Source organism: Theileria orientalis, chromosome 4, assembly GCF_000740895.1.
Source record: "Theileria orientalis strain Shintoku DNA, chromosome 4, complete genome".
Taxonomy (NCBI): Eukaryota; Apicomplexa; class Aconoidasida; order Piroplasmida; family Theileriidae; genus Theileria; species Theileria orientalis.
Window position 1 is genome coordinate 1,182,489 of NC_025263.1, and position 15,806 is coordinate 1,198,294.

Genomic DNA, 15,806 nt, shown 5'->3' on the forward strand with positions numbered 1-15,806 from the left:
ATTCGAATGTAGGAGTGCTAACCATGTTCGCTGTGGTCTCAGGAGCGGCCGGAGCCTCCGTTTCCGCAAAGAAACTACTCTGCCTCTCCATCGGAAGCCTGCTAGCCTCCTCGTTTTCCATGGGCTTCGGCGAATACGTGAGCCTGAGGGCCGAGACGGACTTCGTGAACTCGGAGAAGGCGAGAGAGGAACAGTAAGTGGACGAATCTTCACGAAACGTTCAGCGAAATCGAGCACTGCCCAGAACTAGAAAAGCAGGAAATGATAGATATATACATGAACCGCTACATGTTCTCGGGGTCGGACGCGAGGACCCTGGTGGACGTGTCCTTCCGAAATAAGGTACGAACCAGAAAGAGCATTGCCTGTAGGACTACTTTCTGAGACACATGATGGTGGAGGAGCTGGGAATCATGTTAGAGGATGACAGCACAACGCCTCTAAAGAAAAGTTTGTTAAATCGCAGTTACCTAGTGTGTTATCCACTTAGTGAATGCCCATATTTCCCAGTATACGACTAATTAACTCAAATAGGCTTTATCATGGCACTTAGCTTCTTATCCATGGGCCTGTTCCCGCTGGGCGGATACCTGGTGTTGGTAATGTTCGGGAATGATGGGAGTGAAGGGAACATTGCCACGTTCACGTTCACAACGATGTTTACGTTGCTGGGAGCAGCAACCCTGGGATTCTTTAAAGTAAGTCGAAAGCGCACACATACGCCACAGGGAAAGTACCTGAAGCAAAACGGACTCAAATCGGCACTCAGCATGACCTTTAACTCAATAGTTGTTGGTGTAACATCGTATGTTTTCGGGCTGGTCCTATCACTTTTTTAAAAATTCGAACATAACTTAAAAATTAAAGAACACGTTGATACGACGGTTTGAGATAACATTCAATTTGTGTCAACCAAAAACACGTTATTACAATGTACATTAGCGAAGATAATATTATGACAATAGATACATAAAATTAATAAACGAGTTAACCTTTAAATATATCGTTAGTAGTGTAATACCCACGAACGAAAAGGTTGGAATGTAAATCGGATAAGATAAAAAGATACACACAGTCGTTAGAATATATTAATCCGCGTGGGGTATATAGGAACATAATAAACTTGTAATCCTATAACGTTGGCAGCTAATTATTATGTTTTTATATGTAAAGGGATCTTCAGTGTGAATATTTTTTGTTTTTAGATCAAATTGAATCATTCCCAGTAAATGTGTCGTTAAAATAAGTAATTTAAGTTTGGGTCCAAATACGACGAATTCCTTAGTTATATCCCATTGAGTTTATTTGTAAAGGCCTTCTGCATTTTCGAACCCCAAACAGTATCTTTGTAACATATCTAGTTTCTTAATGACAGGATTTTCCGCGTTATCGCACGTCGATCTATCATCAATCCCAGGAGCCCCCTCGCCACGAGCAGCCCACACCTGCGATGTCGTACAAAATTTCCTGGTGGTATTCGGAGGATGGTCAGGGCGAGAGGCGCTGGGCGACGCCTACGCGTTCCACCTGAAGAAGAAGAGGTGGTACCTCCTGAACCTAAGAGTGGTGGAGTACTCCAGCAGAAGAGGAAAACACGTTAACCTGGTGCTGGAGAGAAACAACCACGCGTCCTCAGTGTATAACAATGAGCTGTATATCTTCGCAGGCCACGACGGAACACAGTGGCTGTCAGATATGTTCGCAATCGACGTGGGAGGACTCGAGGAAAGTGTGTCAGGACTGCGGTTTGGACAGTCAGTAGACGTTAATGTGCGCGTCGTGGAGGCGACAGGGAAGGTCCCGAGTAAGCGGGCATGCCACTCAATGACGCTGGTGGGCCAGCTGTTCTACTCGTTCGGAGGCTACGACGGAAACCAGTGCTTCAACGACCTGGAGGTGTTTGACCCGACGCTGGGATCGTGGTCACGTCTGAGTAAGCCGCACGGAAAGAAGCCGCCAGCAAGAAACGCACACACGATGGTCACGGACGGACGCAACCTGTATCTGCTGGGAGGACACAGCGGCTCAGTACACTTCGACGACATACACATGTACTCAATCAACTCGCACACGTGGACGTCGCTAAATTTTGAAGGACGCGTGCCGCCGGGAGTCAGAGGTCACGCGTGCTCATTCCACAAGGGGGAGATATACCTCTTTGGAGGATATAACGGAGACGTGCCCTTCAACACGCTATACGTCTTCAACCTGAGAAGCTCGACCTGGTCGATCCAGGACGTATCGTACGACGAAGCAATAGAAAGAAGGCAGCGCGCAACGATGGTGACGCTGTCGGACGGATTGTACATATTCGGAGGCTTCAACGGCTCGAACTGGCTTAACGACCTGCACTCTATTAAATTCTACAATACAATTTTAAGTAAGTTGAGCAATTCAGGTATTTATTTACTATACAGGTTTTTATGTTGGTATTTTGATTAAGTAAATAGATGGTTCTGCTAAAAATATCTTTTTAGGTGGTACCAATAACCTCAACTGGTTCGTTAAGAACATTGGAAACTACATGAATGCCGACAGTTTCTCCGACGTGACAATATATGCATCAGGAAAAGAAATACCAGCACACAAAGTAATACTGGCAGCTAACTCAACATATTTCTATGACCTGCTTTCACACCAAGACCACGAGTACACGGAGTCGGAATTCGAGGAGGAAGAAGAGGAAGATCCGGGCGACTACGGGACCGACGACGAATACAATCACGATGATCACAGGAACGGCTACGATGGCGACGATCACGACCGTGAGGACCACGAAGATGGTAAGTAAAATTAGCATTAGATTTGTCAATGTGTTAGTAAATATGTAAATAGATAGTTAACGGCGTTGAGTAGTTACTTTTGGTAAAAGCATCTTTTTAATTTTTATTTCAAAAATCTTTTTTTTTACAAAAAAACGCCCAAATATCGGCTTAAATACTTATGGATGTTTGTTCACACCAGTATTTACCAGCTCATAATATTAATTTAGACCGCTCTGATGCAGGATCTAGGTCAAGCAGAGATTCATACGAACGGAGAAAGAGAGAAGAAGCGAGAGAGCGGAGAAGAAGGCGCCACGCACAAAGGCCGAGAGTAATCATAAGAAGACAGAGAAGGGAAATACGGCCGAAAAAAGCAATCGTGGAGCTGAACGAATGGAGCTTAGATAGCGTCATGAAGTTATTGGAATTCTTGTACACAGCGAGAGTGGAGGACCTGAGCAACAGCAACCACTACAGAGTGTGCGAAATCATGGGACTGGCAGACGCATGCTCAGTAGTGAGGCTGAAGAACCTCTGCGAAGAAATACTGGTGACGAAGCTGGACATAGAAAACTCGTGCTACCTGCTTAAGTACTCGAAGCTGTACAACGCAGACTACCTGAGACAGTGCTGCTTTGATTTCATATCAGAAAACGCAGCAGACGTTATGCTAACACCAGGATTCGAGGACCTATCGTCAGTGCCCTCGCTGGTGTTGGAGCTGGCGAAGCTGTCAATAAACAAAATGAGTTGACAAAACGCCCAGGTTCCGAACAGAACACTGTAAATATTGTACCAACGAATATTTTTTTAAACTATATCTTAAATGAGATAGGTATTGCACAATAAAAACGTGATTTTAATTATTAATAGGAGACTGGATCGCATTTACAATTTGAAGAGTGTGGTGTTGAAAATTAGAAATAATTTCTGATTAATTTGTAAAAATAGGTATTAGTATAATAAATGGCGATAAAGTAAGTGGAAATAAATATAAGGAAATGATATGCTGAGAAAAGTTTAGAAAGGTGAGGATACACATCTGAAAAAAGCCCCCAAATGACATCAAGCCAAAAAGTAAACCAATGGCTGAAGTGGAAACATTCTCAGGATTTAGAGTATATAAACATTTTAAAGATAGAAACAGCTATCACAAGAATCATCTGAGAAGACTCAGAAATGAATACGTTGTAGAGTCGCTGTTTGGAACAAACGAACAGGCGCTCCCAAACAGTAAAACAAGGAAGTTGGCGAAAAAATTGAAATCGCTACAAGAAATATCGGACACCTTCTTCCAAAGAGTTAAGTTGGAGCCGGAGGTGCTGGAAGCATTCAAGAATGTGTTCGGGTCGAGCTTCGAGCACGGAACAATAGACCACGAGTCGTTCCTGAAGTCGGAAAAAAATAGTCATTTTAAGCTAATAAGGCTGTTGTTTGAGACGTTGTCGGGGAACTATGACAGGATCTTGGACCTGGAAAACCAAGTACAGAGCCTGACGGATGAGAACTCGAGCCTGAACGCATACGTGTCGGACGTGCAAGAGGAAATGACGAAACTGAGAAAATTTGCATCAGACTGCAACGAGATGAGAGTGTCGGAGCTGGGAATACAGTCGGAAGAGTACCAAATCCTGTACGAAAAGCACTCGAGTCTTCAGGAGGAAATGAAGACGCTGCTGCAAAAAAACTATAAGTTGGAGAAGCAAGTGTCAAAAATACTGGAGCGCGATGACGAGGAGGAGCACCGAAGAGAAGGGATCAGAGAAGAAGGAGCCTTGGAGGTTGAGCAGCTGGGAGTGCCGTACGGAGTGGACCTGTTTGAGCCAGAGCTGGACGAGAGCAGGTTCCAGAGTAAAGTGGAAGAGTACGAAAAGAGAATAGAGGAGATGAGGAAAAGCAACAACGCACTCTTCGACGAAAACATTAGGCTGAAGAAAAAGTCGCAGGAGAGTTTCGGAGCGGAAAAGTTCGTGACGCTGAGTCTGCTCTTCAACCAGATCACGAGGACGCACAACAAGCTATTCCAGGACCAGCAGGAGCTGGAAAGAGCGAAGGCGGACACGGAAACGTACCAGAAGCTGAGCATGGCACTGTACGACGCAAAAATGAACACGCTGGAGTACGAAAACAGGACCTACAAGGAAAAGCTGGGAGAGATGGAGGAGACGCTGAAGCTGGAGACAGTGGGAAGGTTCTCGCTGGAGTCGATCGTGTCGCAGCTGAAGATGGAGTTGCACCAGGCACAACAAGTGTACCTGAAGCTGGAGACCCTGAACAGCTCACTGCTGACGAACGGGCACGAGCTGGACCTGGTGAAGACGAACAGAGACGTGCTGTCGGAGCAGCTGAGTAGAATGAAGCACATGGTGACGAGCCTGACGAAGGAGAAACACGAGCTCTCGTCGAAAGTGTTCAACCTGGAGTACACGAAGGAGACGCTGCTGAAGGAGCTAGATGTGCTGAAGGACCAGGTGAGGAAGGTGGAGAGGCTGCTGATGGACAGAGCGGAGGACAGGCTGGACTTCAAGGACAAAATCACGAACATACAGCTGGAGACGAACGCGAAGATACTGGAGGACAAGCTGATCAGAATCAAGATGCAGAACGACGAGCTGAAGCTGGAAAACACAAACCTGACGACGAGCATGATAGAGCTGAAGAATAACCTGGAGAGAGAAAGAAGAGAAAACTCGGAGCTTATGAAAAAGGTGTCGCTGTCTATGAAAAATGAGGCGAAGATGACGGCGGAGATGCAGCAAATCGCCAACGAAATTAATGGGCTTAAGGCATCGCTGGAAACGGGAGCAGTTAACCTGAGGCACATGAGCGACGACCTGGGCCTGATGAACAGGAAGCTCTTCGAGAAGGACCTGCAGCTCTCGGCGCTGGAGGCGAAGAGGGACACGGTGACGTCAGCGCTGACGGAGTTCGCAGCGAAGCTGAGCAGATGCAGGCTGAATACAGTGAGCGTGGAGGAGCTGCGAAGCATAGACATCAAGGCGCTCAACTACGGAGAGTTGATACAGCTGTTGACTAGCACGGGAGTGACGGGAGCGACGGCGAGCATATTTAGCGTCTCGGGAAACACAGTGTCGTTCAGCACAGGAGGGCAGAGCATTGGGCTGAATGCAGCAGCGCTAAGCACCTCGGGGAACCAGGGAGCCCTGAATCAAGGCTCAGGAGACAGCACGTCCCAGTTCAGTAACACACAACCCGGAGGATCGTTTGCAAATCCGTTCGCAAGTGCACTGGCGGACAGCACGTCAGGAGCGAGTGGCTATGGGCAGAGAGGGAGCAAAAGAGGGTCGGCGAGTAAGACTGTGCTCAAGGACGGGACGGAGGAGCACCTGATGAGGAGTCTGACGAACCTGATCAACTTTAACGAGTTCCTCTCAGTGCTCTGCGTAAACCTGGCGAAGCAGCTGGGCACGCTGACGAACAACATGCTTAACGTGACGAACTTCTCGAACATATACGAGACGTTTAAAATGGAGCTGGTGGATGTGGACACGTTCAAAAACGAGTGCATGGTTAAAATAAGTGACCTGGAAACAAAGATAGTGAGTCTGGAGCAGTTAAACGAGCAGCTGGGAGAAAAACACGTCTGGGAGAAGAGCATAGTGCGCCTGAAGGAAAACTACGAAAAGTCGCTGAGCAACTACAAGATGATGCTGAAGGAGTGCAGACACCTGCTTAAGCTGAACGAGACGGCACTAGATTCGCTGCGAAGCGAAAACTCTAGGCTGCTGGCAGACTGCTCAGGAGCAGCGAACGTTATGGTGGAGTACGAGAACAAGCTCGCCGACTCGACGAGTGAGCTGATGCAGCTGAAGGAGCTGATATTCACAGTGCTGCCGAGGGATCTGAAGACGAACGCGACGCGGGAGACGCCGATGAGGTCGATAGAGCTCCTGATGAGCTACCTGAACAACATAGGCGTTGCTGAGCCGATCAGCGTAAACTATGGTGAATACGGAGCGCGAAATCGCATGAACGAGTACAGAATGCGCACCACGAGTGTACACACAAACAACCACACGAGTCCAGCACGGGTGAATGAACACGCTGCCGCAAGCAACGCACACGACATTTTCAGCACAGGCCGCACGAGCAATCCACTTAGCACAGGCGGAAGGGTTGACGCCAACCACGGGTCGATTGGTCGACTGGATAGTGCGACGAGCACGTACAACAGAGCAAGCAGCAACGTCAACGTCAACGCTGCAAACACCAGTAACGTTAACGCTGCAAACACCAGTAACGTTAACCCAAACAGTTCGTACGCCGGAAACAGTTCATACAGAGCAGACACTAACAACGCGATCAGTTCATACACCGGAAACAGTAGTAACGTTAACGCAAACAGTAGTGCGAACGAGGCAGACAGGGTGAGTGGATTTCATAGAGGAAGTTTGCAGCAGTACGACCAGAAAAGACCGGGCGAACAGCAAGAGTTGACATCGTCGTCATCGAGTTCAGCAAGGAACAGAAGGGGGCCTGAGGACTACGGAGGAGGAGACCCGGGTAGTGATGAAAAGTACGAATACGGAAAAGAGGCGCTGATGCAGAAGGAGCAGCAGCTTAACGACGTGTACGACGACGTCAACTACTACTGTAAACTCATAGTTACTGAAATCAAGTCGCAAATGAACGCAGATAGACAAATAGATACAGACTATGAGTCAAATTACAGTATTCACGAAGTGGAGTCGGAAGATACAGTGAGCGACTACAAGGACGAAGACTACGTGGTGGACAAATTCGAAGAAATACTTAACCTGTTGAATAAACTCTACTACCATAGAAATTATCAAGGAATAAAGTACTCTGGAAGCATAGAGGATGAAACGAGTAGCAATAAGAGGTCGGAGGCATATGGAATGGGAAGTGGCACGGGAAACGGAGGCACCGGCGAAGCTAACACAATCGTGATGGACATGAACGTCATGAAGAGCATCAACAAGTTCGCAGAGACGCTGAGAATGTACTATAGAGCATGCAATAAGCCGAATGAGTTCTTATTGGACGACCTGGAGTACCAAATGGAGTCAATACCGACGATAATGGACAGCGAGGCAAAGTTCAAGACGTTCACGAAGAGCCTGACGAAACTGATGAACCTGGCGGGAGAGTTCATATACGAGCAGCTGACGGAAAACTCGGAGAGAATGGAGGCAATGGCTAAGCAGCTGCAGGAAAACGGAGAGCTGATACAGAAGCTGGACGACATGAACGCAGAAAAGGACCAGCAGCTGAGGTCGCTGCAGTACGAGCTGAACGAGGCGAAGATGCAGTGCGTGCGCCTGCGCCAGGCGTGCGAGTGCGAGAAGGACCAGCTTAAGCAGGCGAGCCTGAGTCTGAGCCAGTACGAGAGCGACGTGCGGCGGCTGCGGGAGGACCTGGAGGCGAGCTCGAAGAAGAACGAGAAGCTGCTGCTCCTGGTGAACGAGTACCAGCAAATAATAAAGCTGCTGAAGACGTAGTGGCGGCCGCGCCACGACGGTGGGTAGCGGAGGTGCTGCAGCCAGTACAACTGCTGGCGGCACCTAGTCCATTCTGCGAGGACAAAGGACTACAAGGCCGCCGGAGCAGAAAACGTGTTTAAAGCATGGCCAAACGAGATTGTATCTTGTCTGGAGTTGAAGGAAGACGGGAACCTCGATATTCATAAATTGTGTAACCGCCCATTGTGTAACGGAGCACCAGCGGACCCAGAGACTCTTCAGTAAAATGATTCACAAACACCTAAAACCAACTAATATAATAAAAATATATAATACACGCAGCGTGAGAGTGCACAGATGCTTCTTTACAGTAGGTTAAGGGGTGATAATGACGTTGTAGGCGCTGAGTGAAGATTTCGCAAATCTGAGGAGGAAAATACAGGAAGATGAGCTGGATTTGACGAAATTGGATTCTTCTCAGATAAGGGACCTATCTGAGCAGGTATCGGCGGGACTACGCGGTCAGCAGCTGGAGAGGAGCCTGGTGGAGAAGTTTTCGAACATGGTCTCGGAATACATTCAAGGGGACTCTCCGGAGTGCAAAAAGTTCACGCTCGACGATTACTACTCGCTTTTGAACTACAACTACTTCGCCAGATCTGACAAGTACATAAGTATATTGACTGCGAGCATATGCAAGTAAGATTCCACGCCGTATACTGGTAAAAAGAACCAGATAATTAGCTAAGAGCATAGATAAAAGTCGTATAGATGTGAATGGTGTTGATAATTGCTGTAAAAATAACTTTAAATATTCTGTGTGTGATAGTTAACCTTGGATGCTACACATCAGTGATGGCATTGCAATTTATACATAATTGTTGCAGTCGGCTCGAGGAGAACTATAAGGAAGCGGAGGAAGTGCCGGAGTTGGAGCTCCAGAAGGCAATACAGCTGATGTCGAGGTTAAATAAGCTGGGAGTGTATAACTCGCAGCTTTTCGCATTCGTGGCAAGACACGTAAACAGGTTAAACGACAGGCTGCTGTCGGATTTCGCAAGCATATCGCAGAAGTACGGCCTGAGAACGAAGCACATTTTGGGTAAGAGCTGGTTGAAAATATTAACGCACAGATGTGTGCTACAAGGAGAGTCTTAACAGGATCGATGACGTGGACCTGGACCTATCCCTGAATCTTCTGAGGAGCTTCAGCTTCTTCTCGTACGAGTACAGAGAAATATACCTCAAAAGCGCGGGTAAAATCTTGGAGAACGTGAACTCGCTGTCGAACGAGGACGCGCTGCTGATGCTGAACGTGGCGAAGACGCTGAACAGCTACCCAGAGATGATTAGAATGAGGGACGAAATCCTGACTAGAATCGAGGAGAACATACTCGTGATGCCGAACGCGCACCTGATTAAGTAAGGATTGGAACGCTTGACTCAGATTTACGGAAATATTCACGATTCGTACATAGTTAGCGTATTAAGCACAGCTAAGCACACAAATAATACATTGCAGATGTGTTGGAGAGTTATACAGAGGATTGCGCTCAAGAAGGGCGAAAACGTTTGTCTCAAGTGTTTTGGATAAGATTGAAGAGGACGACCTGAAGAACCTAACAATAAACAGCTTGGTAAACCTGATGCACACAATCAATCACTTTAAGACTAAGTGAGTGTTTTAGTAAAAGTTGCCACGACGAGTCTTATAAACCGATTTAGGCTGACGTATCTGACAGATATATTGAGGATACTGGGATCGAGAATCAACGAAGTGGTTTCAAATAGGAACCTGGGCCTGTGGGTAGACGTATTCACAGTAACACTGGAATGCGGATGGCTGTCGTTGCCATTTATGCAGGCAGCGATCAAGAATATAATACTGGTGAGCGACGTCTAGTATAAACGAGTAAAATATTGTCCCTCAGGAGCCGCAGGTGCTGTGTAGAGTGTCAACGTATCAACTGGTGAAAGTGTTGCAAACATTTTATAAGCTGCGCGTATACCATGAAGAGTCATATAAGGTATATTCGTTTTAGTTATTAACGAGGGTTTATACAATTATCAAAGTGTGTGTTCACATAGATTGGAAGTGGTAATAATGTAAACAGGCTCTTATCGATGCCATTGAAAATGGGTTCGATACACTACTGCCGAAGTTAAACATGGTTTCGGAGACGATATTGGCCGCAGCAGACGGGAATCTGGAAAGAAATGAATTGTTTACCAAGAGTTTCGATTTTATAACAAAGCGAGTGGAGGATCTCGACCTTATAAACTCCGGAGATGACTTGTTGACAGTGATGAGCAGCAATTACATATGGCCGAGAAACATAATAACGAGTGCCTGGAGTTTCGCAGTGATGGATTTCCACAAGAAAGAAGAATTTAGAGCACTTATGGAGTTGCTTTTGCATCCAAAGTAAGAACTGGCTTGTTTTAGAGGCTTGGTAATAGTTATATATGGAATTATTGAACAATTTGTAATGGTTATGTATGGAATTATTGAACAATTTGTAATGGTTATGTATGGTATTATTGAACAACGGTTACACCATTTGTATGTAGTAGTAAAAAACAAATAGCATTGGTTATGCAGTAAAAAACAATGATTACACACAATAATGTAGGCTCCGCAACGAAGATGTGGATTTGAATTTAATACTGATGTGTCTGGAGATCGCAGAGGCGTGCTTGGTGGACGGAGTGCACATGGACCTGGCACAGGAAGTGTCGGAAACATACGGAGATAAGATGCGATTTAAGGAAATAAACAGAGAAGAGCCGGAGGAGTTGGAAAACCTGAAGGACAATAGACTTAGTTTCTCAGAGTCACAAAACATGCACTTCCACAAGGGAAGAGCGAGAGCAACGAGGCACATCCAGAACATACTGGACGTATTGAACAAAAAGGACGTGCTGCTGAGAGTGGCGCCGCATTACAACTCGCCGTACATAGTCGACGTGTGCTTTTCGAAGGAGAATAAGAAGGGAATTGTGCTGTTCAGCGGAAGGGAGCTCCTGAGAAACCACTTCGACGGCAAGTGGACGAACAACGACACGGGCTCTACGAAGTTGAAGCTTAAGATACTGAACAAGCAGAACTGGCACGTAAGGATGCCTAGATATTAGTTAGGGAGACTGCAGCACAGTTAACCATGTAGTTATGGCACCAGTTAAACGCACTTTAGGTGGTGGCTCTCAGCTGCAGCGAGTGGTCGCACCTGGCCTCTGGAGTGGAGAGGAAGGAGTACGTAAAGAGCCTGATGGACCGCTTAAACGTTTCGTACTGAGCATAAACGCTAATGTGCTATCGCCAATGTAGATAATAAACGCCCAGATTAGCATTAAAAACAGTAGTGAGGTCACTGTGTGTACGTGTTGAAGGCCGTTAAGCTGCGGCCCTCGCCTGAGACAGCTCCAGCTTCATGCGCTGGTCCAGCACGTTCTCCACGACGAACATGTAGCTGTACAAATCGAGCGACACGAGCATGGAGTAGAGCTTGTCCAGATCGTCGTAGTCGGCGTCGCCGAAGCGCAGCTTGGGGGTGTTAAATCCGCTGGGAAAGCCGTTCGAGTCGCCCCCAGAGGTGGCGTTCCGCGCTCGATGAGAACCGGAGCCGTCACTGAAGGGCCTCGCAACAGGTGAGTGAGCGCCACTGCCGTTGAGTTGCGAGGCAGAATCAGAACGAGGAGAGTCGAGGCTGTCGCTGGACTGGCAGGTACCCCTGGAATGAGAGTCGAGGCTAGCTTCGCACAGCAGCTTCTCGATCTCAAGCAGCTCCTGCTGAAGCTGCTTCGAGTGAAAAGAAGAGAGGGTTTCGAGATGATGGGAAGGGCCCGAGGCGCAGTGAGGGCCGCCGAAACATTCCTTTGCACCTAAATGGGTTTGTGAAGCGTAATTTAAGTTACTTGACTGCAATTTTACGTTTTTTTTACTCTGGTCCTTAAAGTTGTATACTAGAACGTGGTCGCCGGAACCGTCACACGATTTGGACAGCTCCTCAATGTACTGGAGCTCTTTTAGGACCTTGCGGTTCAGTTTGGAGTTAGTGTACAGGAGTTTTGGAGAGTCGAAGCAGGAGGAGCAAGTACTGTCGCAATCGCAGTCGCAACAGGAACAGTCGCTGTAGTCCGAGTCGTCACAGCAGCAGGAACACTCAGACTGCTCCTCCGGATCGAAAGAGGGGAGGAGTTTTCGTTCCATTGGATTACGAGGGGCTACACATGGTGGAAAGGGAAACGGAGTAGGTAGACAGAACCTCACTCTATAGTATGCTCAGCGGTGCTAGTACTTTAAAACAACGGGAAATAGAGGCAAACACCAGTGGAAGGTTAGCTATTTATAAACATATTTGTATATAAATATATCAGTGGCCGGATAGGGGCCGGTGTGATTTGAACAAATGTGGAAACTCGAGGGAATATGAAATGGACGTCGTAAATACATTTCGGAGCCTTATGTAAGTTTATTCAAAGAATGTTTACCAAGAAGTGAGACTGTTTTGTTCAAAGTGGTGTGCTCCCACATCACCGCCTGAGTCCACAACAAATTTCATTATAGTATGGCATATCCGTACCGCAGTCGATTTTTCCAGAAGTGTCCGGAGTACATTCCCCCGACTAGTGAGGAGGACGCCCAGGTCGACCCTAGGACAAAGCTGAGGCCCCCCTGCGAGCAGAAGTGCGCCAAATACAACAAACTCTACGACGTAAGCAAAATATTCACTCCCGCCTCTTTCGTTTTATCAATTTAATTGCAAAATTCACCAATTCACGTTTAGGAATGCGTTGAACGCGTCACTAAGAGGAACGAGTTGATTCAGAAGGGGGAGTCCGAACTTGAGCTCGGCCACTGCCTAGGTCAGCACTACGACCTGGTCAGCTGCGTCGACAACTGCGTAAGTTTCCCTAGGCCCTTAAAGTTACTCTTCAGGTGGCCAAGGACCTTTTTCGGTACCTCAAGTAGCACACATGGTTACCGTCCTCGTATTAGCAACCGTGGCTGTTTTACACGACGATCTGGCCTCAGATAAATAATTTTTAACGCAAATGCTATTCCAACACACATACACGCATAGGCATACTTAGACGTATACTACATTGACACGGGTTACGAGTCGTCTACACATCTTCCAGAGGGTCGCGATACTTCTGCACCATTTCGAAGTAGTGTAGAGCCTTGAAAGGCTTCAAAATGTCCTCTATCTGCTCGTCGCAGTCCACGTAGTTGACAGTCCAGTGCGGAAAGCTCCGCTTCTTGACGTTTCCGACCCAGACCTGCTTGCAGCTGTTCTGGCTTGCGTCAAGGTCGCCCTCGAGGATGTACTCAGTCCACTTGATTCTCCTCAGAAGCAGCTTCGTGTACCTTCTGATGCTCAGCTTACTTCCTACAGGGCCGTCATTTATACGTTAAATCATTCACTCACCTTCGATTATTAGGAACGCTGGGCCGTTGTTCATTATTATGCACGTGCCGCTCAGGTGAAACTGCTGTGCGTTCGTATCAATCTTCTTGATCAGCTTGAAGTTTGAGAGCGAGTTGATGGTAAACAGTGCAGCTTCAGCCTCAGCATTCTTTTTAATCTGCAATAGATTAGTTGGTTGTTCAGTCACTCAGCTTACTCGTCAGGTAGTTAGGTAGTTATTTAGGCAGTCAGTCAGTTACTCAATTAGCAAGTTATGTGGGTAGTTAATTACTTAAGTTACTATGATGCACGTGCTTATTTGTTTAATTTATATGGCTGTACCTAACTATCTAACTGTCTTTTCCGTTTCTGTTCATCTTTGTCCTTAACTTACCTGCCACTTTTGTGCTTTCTTTTTCGACCTCTGTTCCTTCGTCAGCTTCCTCTCCTCGTTACGTTGCTCGTGAGCCTTCAGACGCTGCTCCATTTGGTGTTTGACTTGCTGTTCCACCTTCGACGGGTCTGCTGCTGACTGATTCTTTAAAACGTTAATCAGGTTCGACAGCTTCAGCTTCGGCGGAGGCGGCGGTATCATTCCTATTGTTATCTTATCTCTAATGATCCTTTGTTTTTCCTGCTTTCTCAGTCTTTTAAACTTTTTCCTCTCCTTTTTCGTCAACTGTATCAGCGGCTGTGCTGTTCCCTTTTTACGCTTTCCGTCTAGTTTCACTGGGTGTTCAATATAGTGATTAAATTTATCCTAAAATACATTTTGGTTACGCTGTTATTGGTTAAGCTGCCAGTATATCTATTGTTAATGTTATTATAACTATTGTTAATGTTAACAATATGTATCAATCGTTTCCGTATCTGCTCATTAACTAACACTCACCTCGTTGATTTTCAAGTCGTTTAAATCTATGTTTGTTATGTACTGGTGTTTTTTTAAGTTTTGAAGCTTAAATGGGTCCTCTCCGCTCTTCAACACGATAACTCCTCTGTCCCACCACTCAACAAAGGGCTCATCGTCGTCCTACAACATTTTAGTTTTAATTTCTATGTTACCCATGTATCCTTGTTTTCAAGTCTATTGTTCCTCAGGGGTATCAAATTTGGGTTTAGGTCCATCAGGTTAACTTCATTGTCTCCAGAAGGTTTCTCCTGGTCCCCTTCTCCTTCTAAATCCTTTTCTACTTGACTCTCCTCTTTATCAGCTTCCTCCTTTTCTCCTTTTTCTCCCTCGTTTGCTTCCTCTTCCTTTTCATCCTTTTCTGATTTTGACTGCTGCAGTTTATACAGTGTGCTTAGCCTCTTGTTTTGCTGTTCCAGCAATCTCTTCTTCTGTATGATCAAACTACTTTTATTTATTCCTGATGCTCTTTCTTCCATCTGTCTCAACAACTGCCTTTCCTGTTTTATATATGTACCTGGCTCAACAAAGTTGAACAACTTTTTCCTCTTCCTCTATGATATTCATTAGTTCACTTACACTATTACTCACCCTTAAATTGTTCAAACTCGGGTCCACGTATTGCGATTGTTGAACTTTCTTTGCTATTTTTTCTGACTTTTCCAGTTGTATTTCCTTTTTCTGTTTTTCCGCCACCAGGTTCCTGTTTACCTTCAGCGTCGAATGGATTACTGGTGTGCTCTTCACTACGTTCCCTGCTTCGTCCAAGATTCTCCCCAAACTATCAAATACCAACTTTTTCCCTCCGAGTGGCGTTGTAGACTCAAATACATTCTTCGTGAAGTTTATTTTTTGCAAGTGCTCCTGGATTTGCTTTTGAACCAACTCTGCCTTTCTGGCCTTTTCGAGGGCATCCTTTGCGACCTTAACGTTCATGGCCACTAAAAATTGTATTATATTAGTTGTGGGTGATTATGTGTTTAATTTTTCTAGTTTTCAACTACATTCTTACCTTTTGATGCTGAAATCGAGGGAGTAGTATATTTCGATCCTATAATATCTAATTAATAATTCAAAAACAAATATATGATTAAATGGTACCCTTTGAAGATCCATCCTTGGAGGAATCCTTGCTATGATTCTAAAAAACGTGTTATGAAATGGATAAAAATACCTTATCATGCCTTCTACTACTTCTATCTGACGATTTCGACTCAGAATCTCTACCCATTTTATACAGACTAAATATTATTCATGAAATTACAATAATAGAGTT

At 46.0% G+C, this 15,806-nt stretch overlaps 7 protein-coding genes across 7 annotated transcripts; 5 read left to right on the plus strand and 2 right to left on the minus strand.

The window, feature by feature from the left end:
- Positions 1-23: 23 nt before the first annotated feature.
- Positions 24-839, plus strand: TOT_040000534 (uncharacterized protein; the record flags this gene model as incomplete). The annotated part of the gene is made up of 5 exons (XM_009694170.1): positions 24-193; positions 225-342; positions 372-450; positions 535-698; positions 729-839. 5 exons carry the CDS (start codon positions 24-26, stop codon positions 837-839), a joined length of 642 nt encoding a protein of 213 aa, XP_009692465.1.
- A 529-nt stretch (positions 840-1,368) lies between these two features.
- TOT_040000535 (uncharacterized protein) lies at positions 1,369-3,519 on the plus strand (the record flags this gene model as incomplete). Its single annotated transcript, XM_009694171.1, has 3 exons — positions 1,369-2,398; positions 2,451-2,649; positions 3,048-3,519. 3 exons carry the CDS (start codon positions 1,369-1,371, stop codon positions 3,517-3,519), a joined length of 1,701 nt encoding a protein of 566 aa, XP_009692466.1.
- A 331-nt stretch (positions 3,520-3,850) lies between these two features.
- Positions 3,851-8,912, plus strand: TOT_040000536 (uncharacterized protein; the record flags this gene model as incomplete). Its single annotated transcript, XM_009694172.1, has 2 exons — positions 3,851-8,206; positions 8,610-8,912. The coding sequence occupies 2 exons, from the start codon at positions 3,851-3,853 to the stop codon at positions 8,910-8,912; spliced, it is 4,659 nt and encodes a 1,552-aa protein (XP_009692467.1).
- A 74-nt stretch (positions 8,913-8,986) lies between these two features.
- On the plus strand, positions 8,987-11,505 carry TOT_040000537 (uncharacterized protein; the record flags this gene model as incomplete). Its single annotated transcript, XM_009694173.1, has 8 exons — positions 8,987-9,311; positions 9,343-9,631; positions 9,732-9,884; positions 9,935-10,097; positions 10,141-10,236; positions 10,324-10,634; positions 10,843-11,323; positions 11,404-11,505. The coding sequence occupies 8 exons, from the start codon at positions 8,987-8,989 to the stop codon at positions 11,503-11,505; spliced, it is 1,920 nt and encodes a 639-aa protein (XP_009692468.1).
- Positions 11,506-11,603: 98 nt separating this feature from the next.
- On the minus strand, positions 11,604-12,419 carry TOT_040000538 (conserved hypothetical protein; the record flags this gene model as incomplete). Its single annotated transcript, XM_009694174.1, has 1 exon — positions 11,604-12,419. One exon carries the CDS (start codon positions 12,417-12,419, stop codon positions 11,604-11,606), a length of 816 nt encoding a protein of 271 aa, XP_009692469.1.
- A 358-nt stretch (positions 12,420-12,777) lies between these two features.
- TOT_040000539 (ubiquinol-cytochrome c reductase complex) lies at positions 12,778-13,252 on the plus strand (the record flags this gene model as incomplete). Its single annotated transcript, XM_009694175.1, has 3 exons — positions 12,778-12,924; positions 12,997-13,117; positions 13,149-13,252. The coding sequence occupies 3 exons, from the start codon at positions 12,778-12,780 to the stop codon at positions 13,250-13,252; spliced, it is 372 nt and encodes a 123-aa protein (XP_009692470.1).
- An 84-nt stretch (positions 13,253-13,336) lies between these two features.
- TOT_040000540 (U4/U6-associated splicing factor) lies at positions 13,337-15,466 on the minus strand (the record flags this gene model as incomplete). Its single annotated transcript, XM_009694176.1, has 7 exons — positions 13,337-13,602; positions 13,642-13,798; positions 14,015-14,380; positions 14,513-14,653; positions 14,686-14,716; positions 14,918-15,084; positions 15,122-15,466. 7 exons carry the CDS (start codon positions 15,464-15,466, stop codon positions 13,337-13,339), a joined length of 1,473 nt encoding a protein of 490 aa, XP_009692471.1.
- Positions 15,467-15,806: the final 340 nt, after the last annotated feature.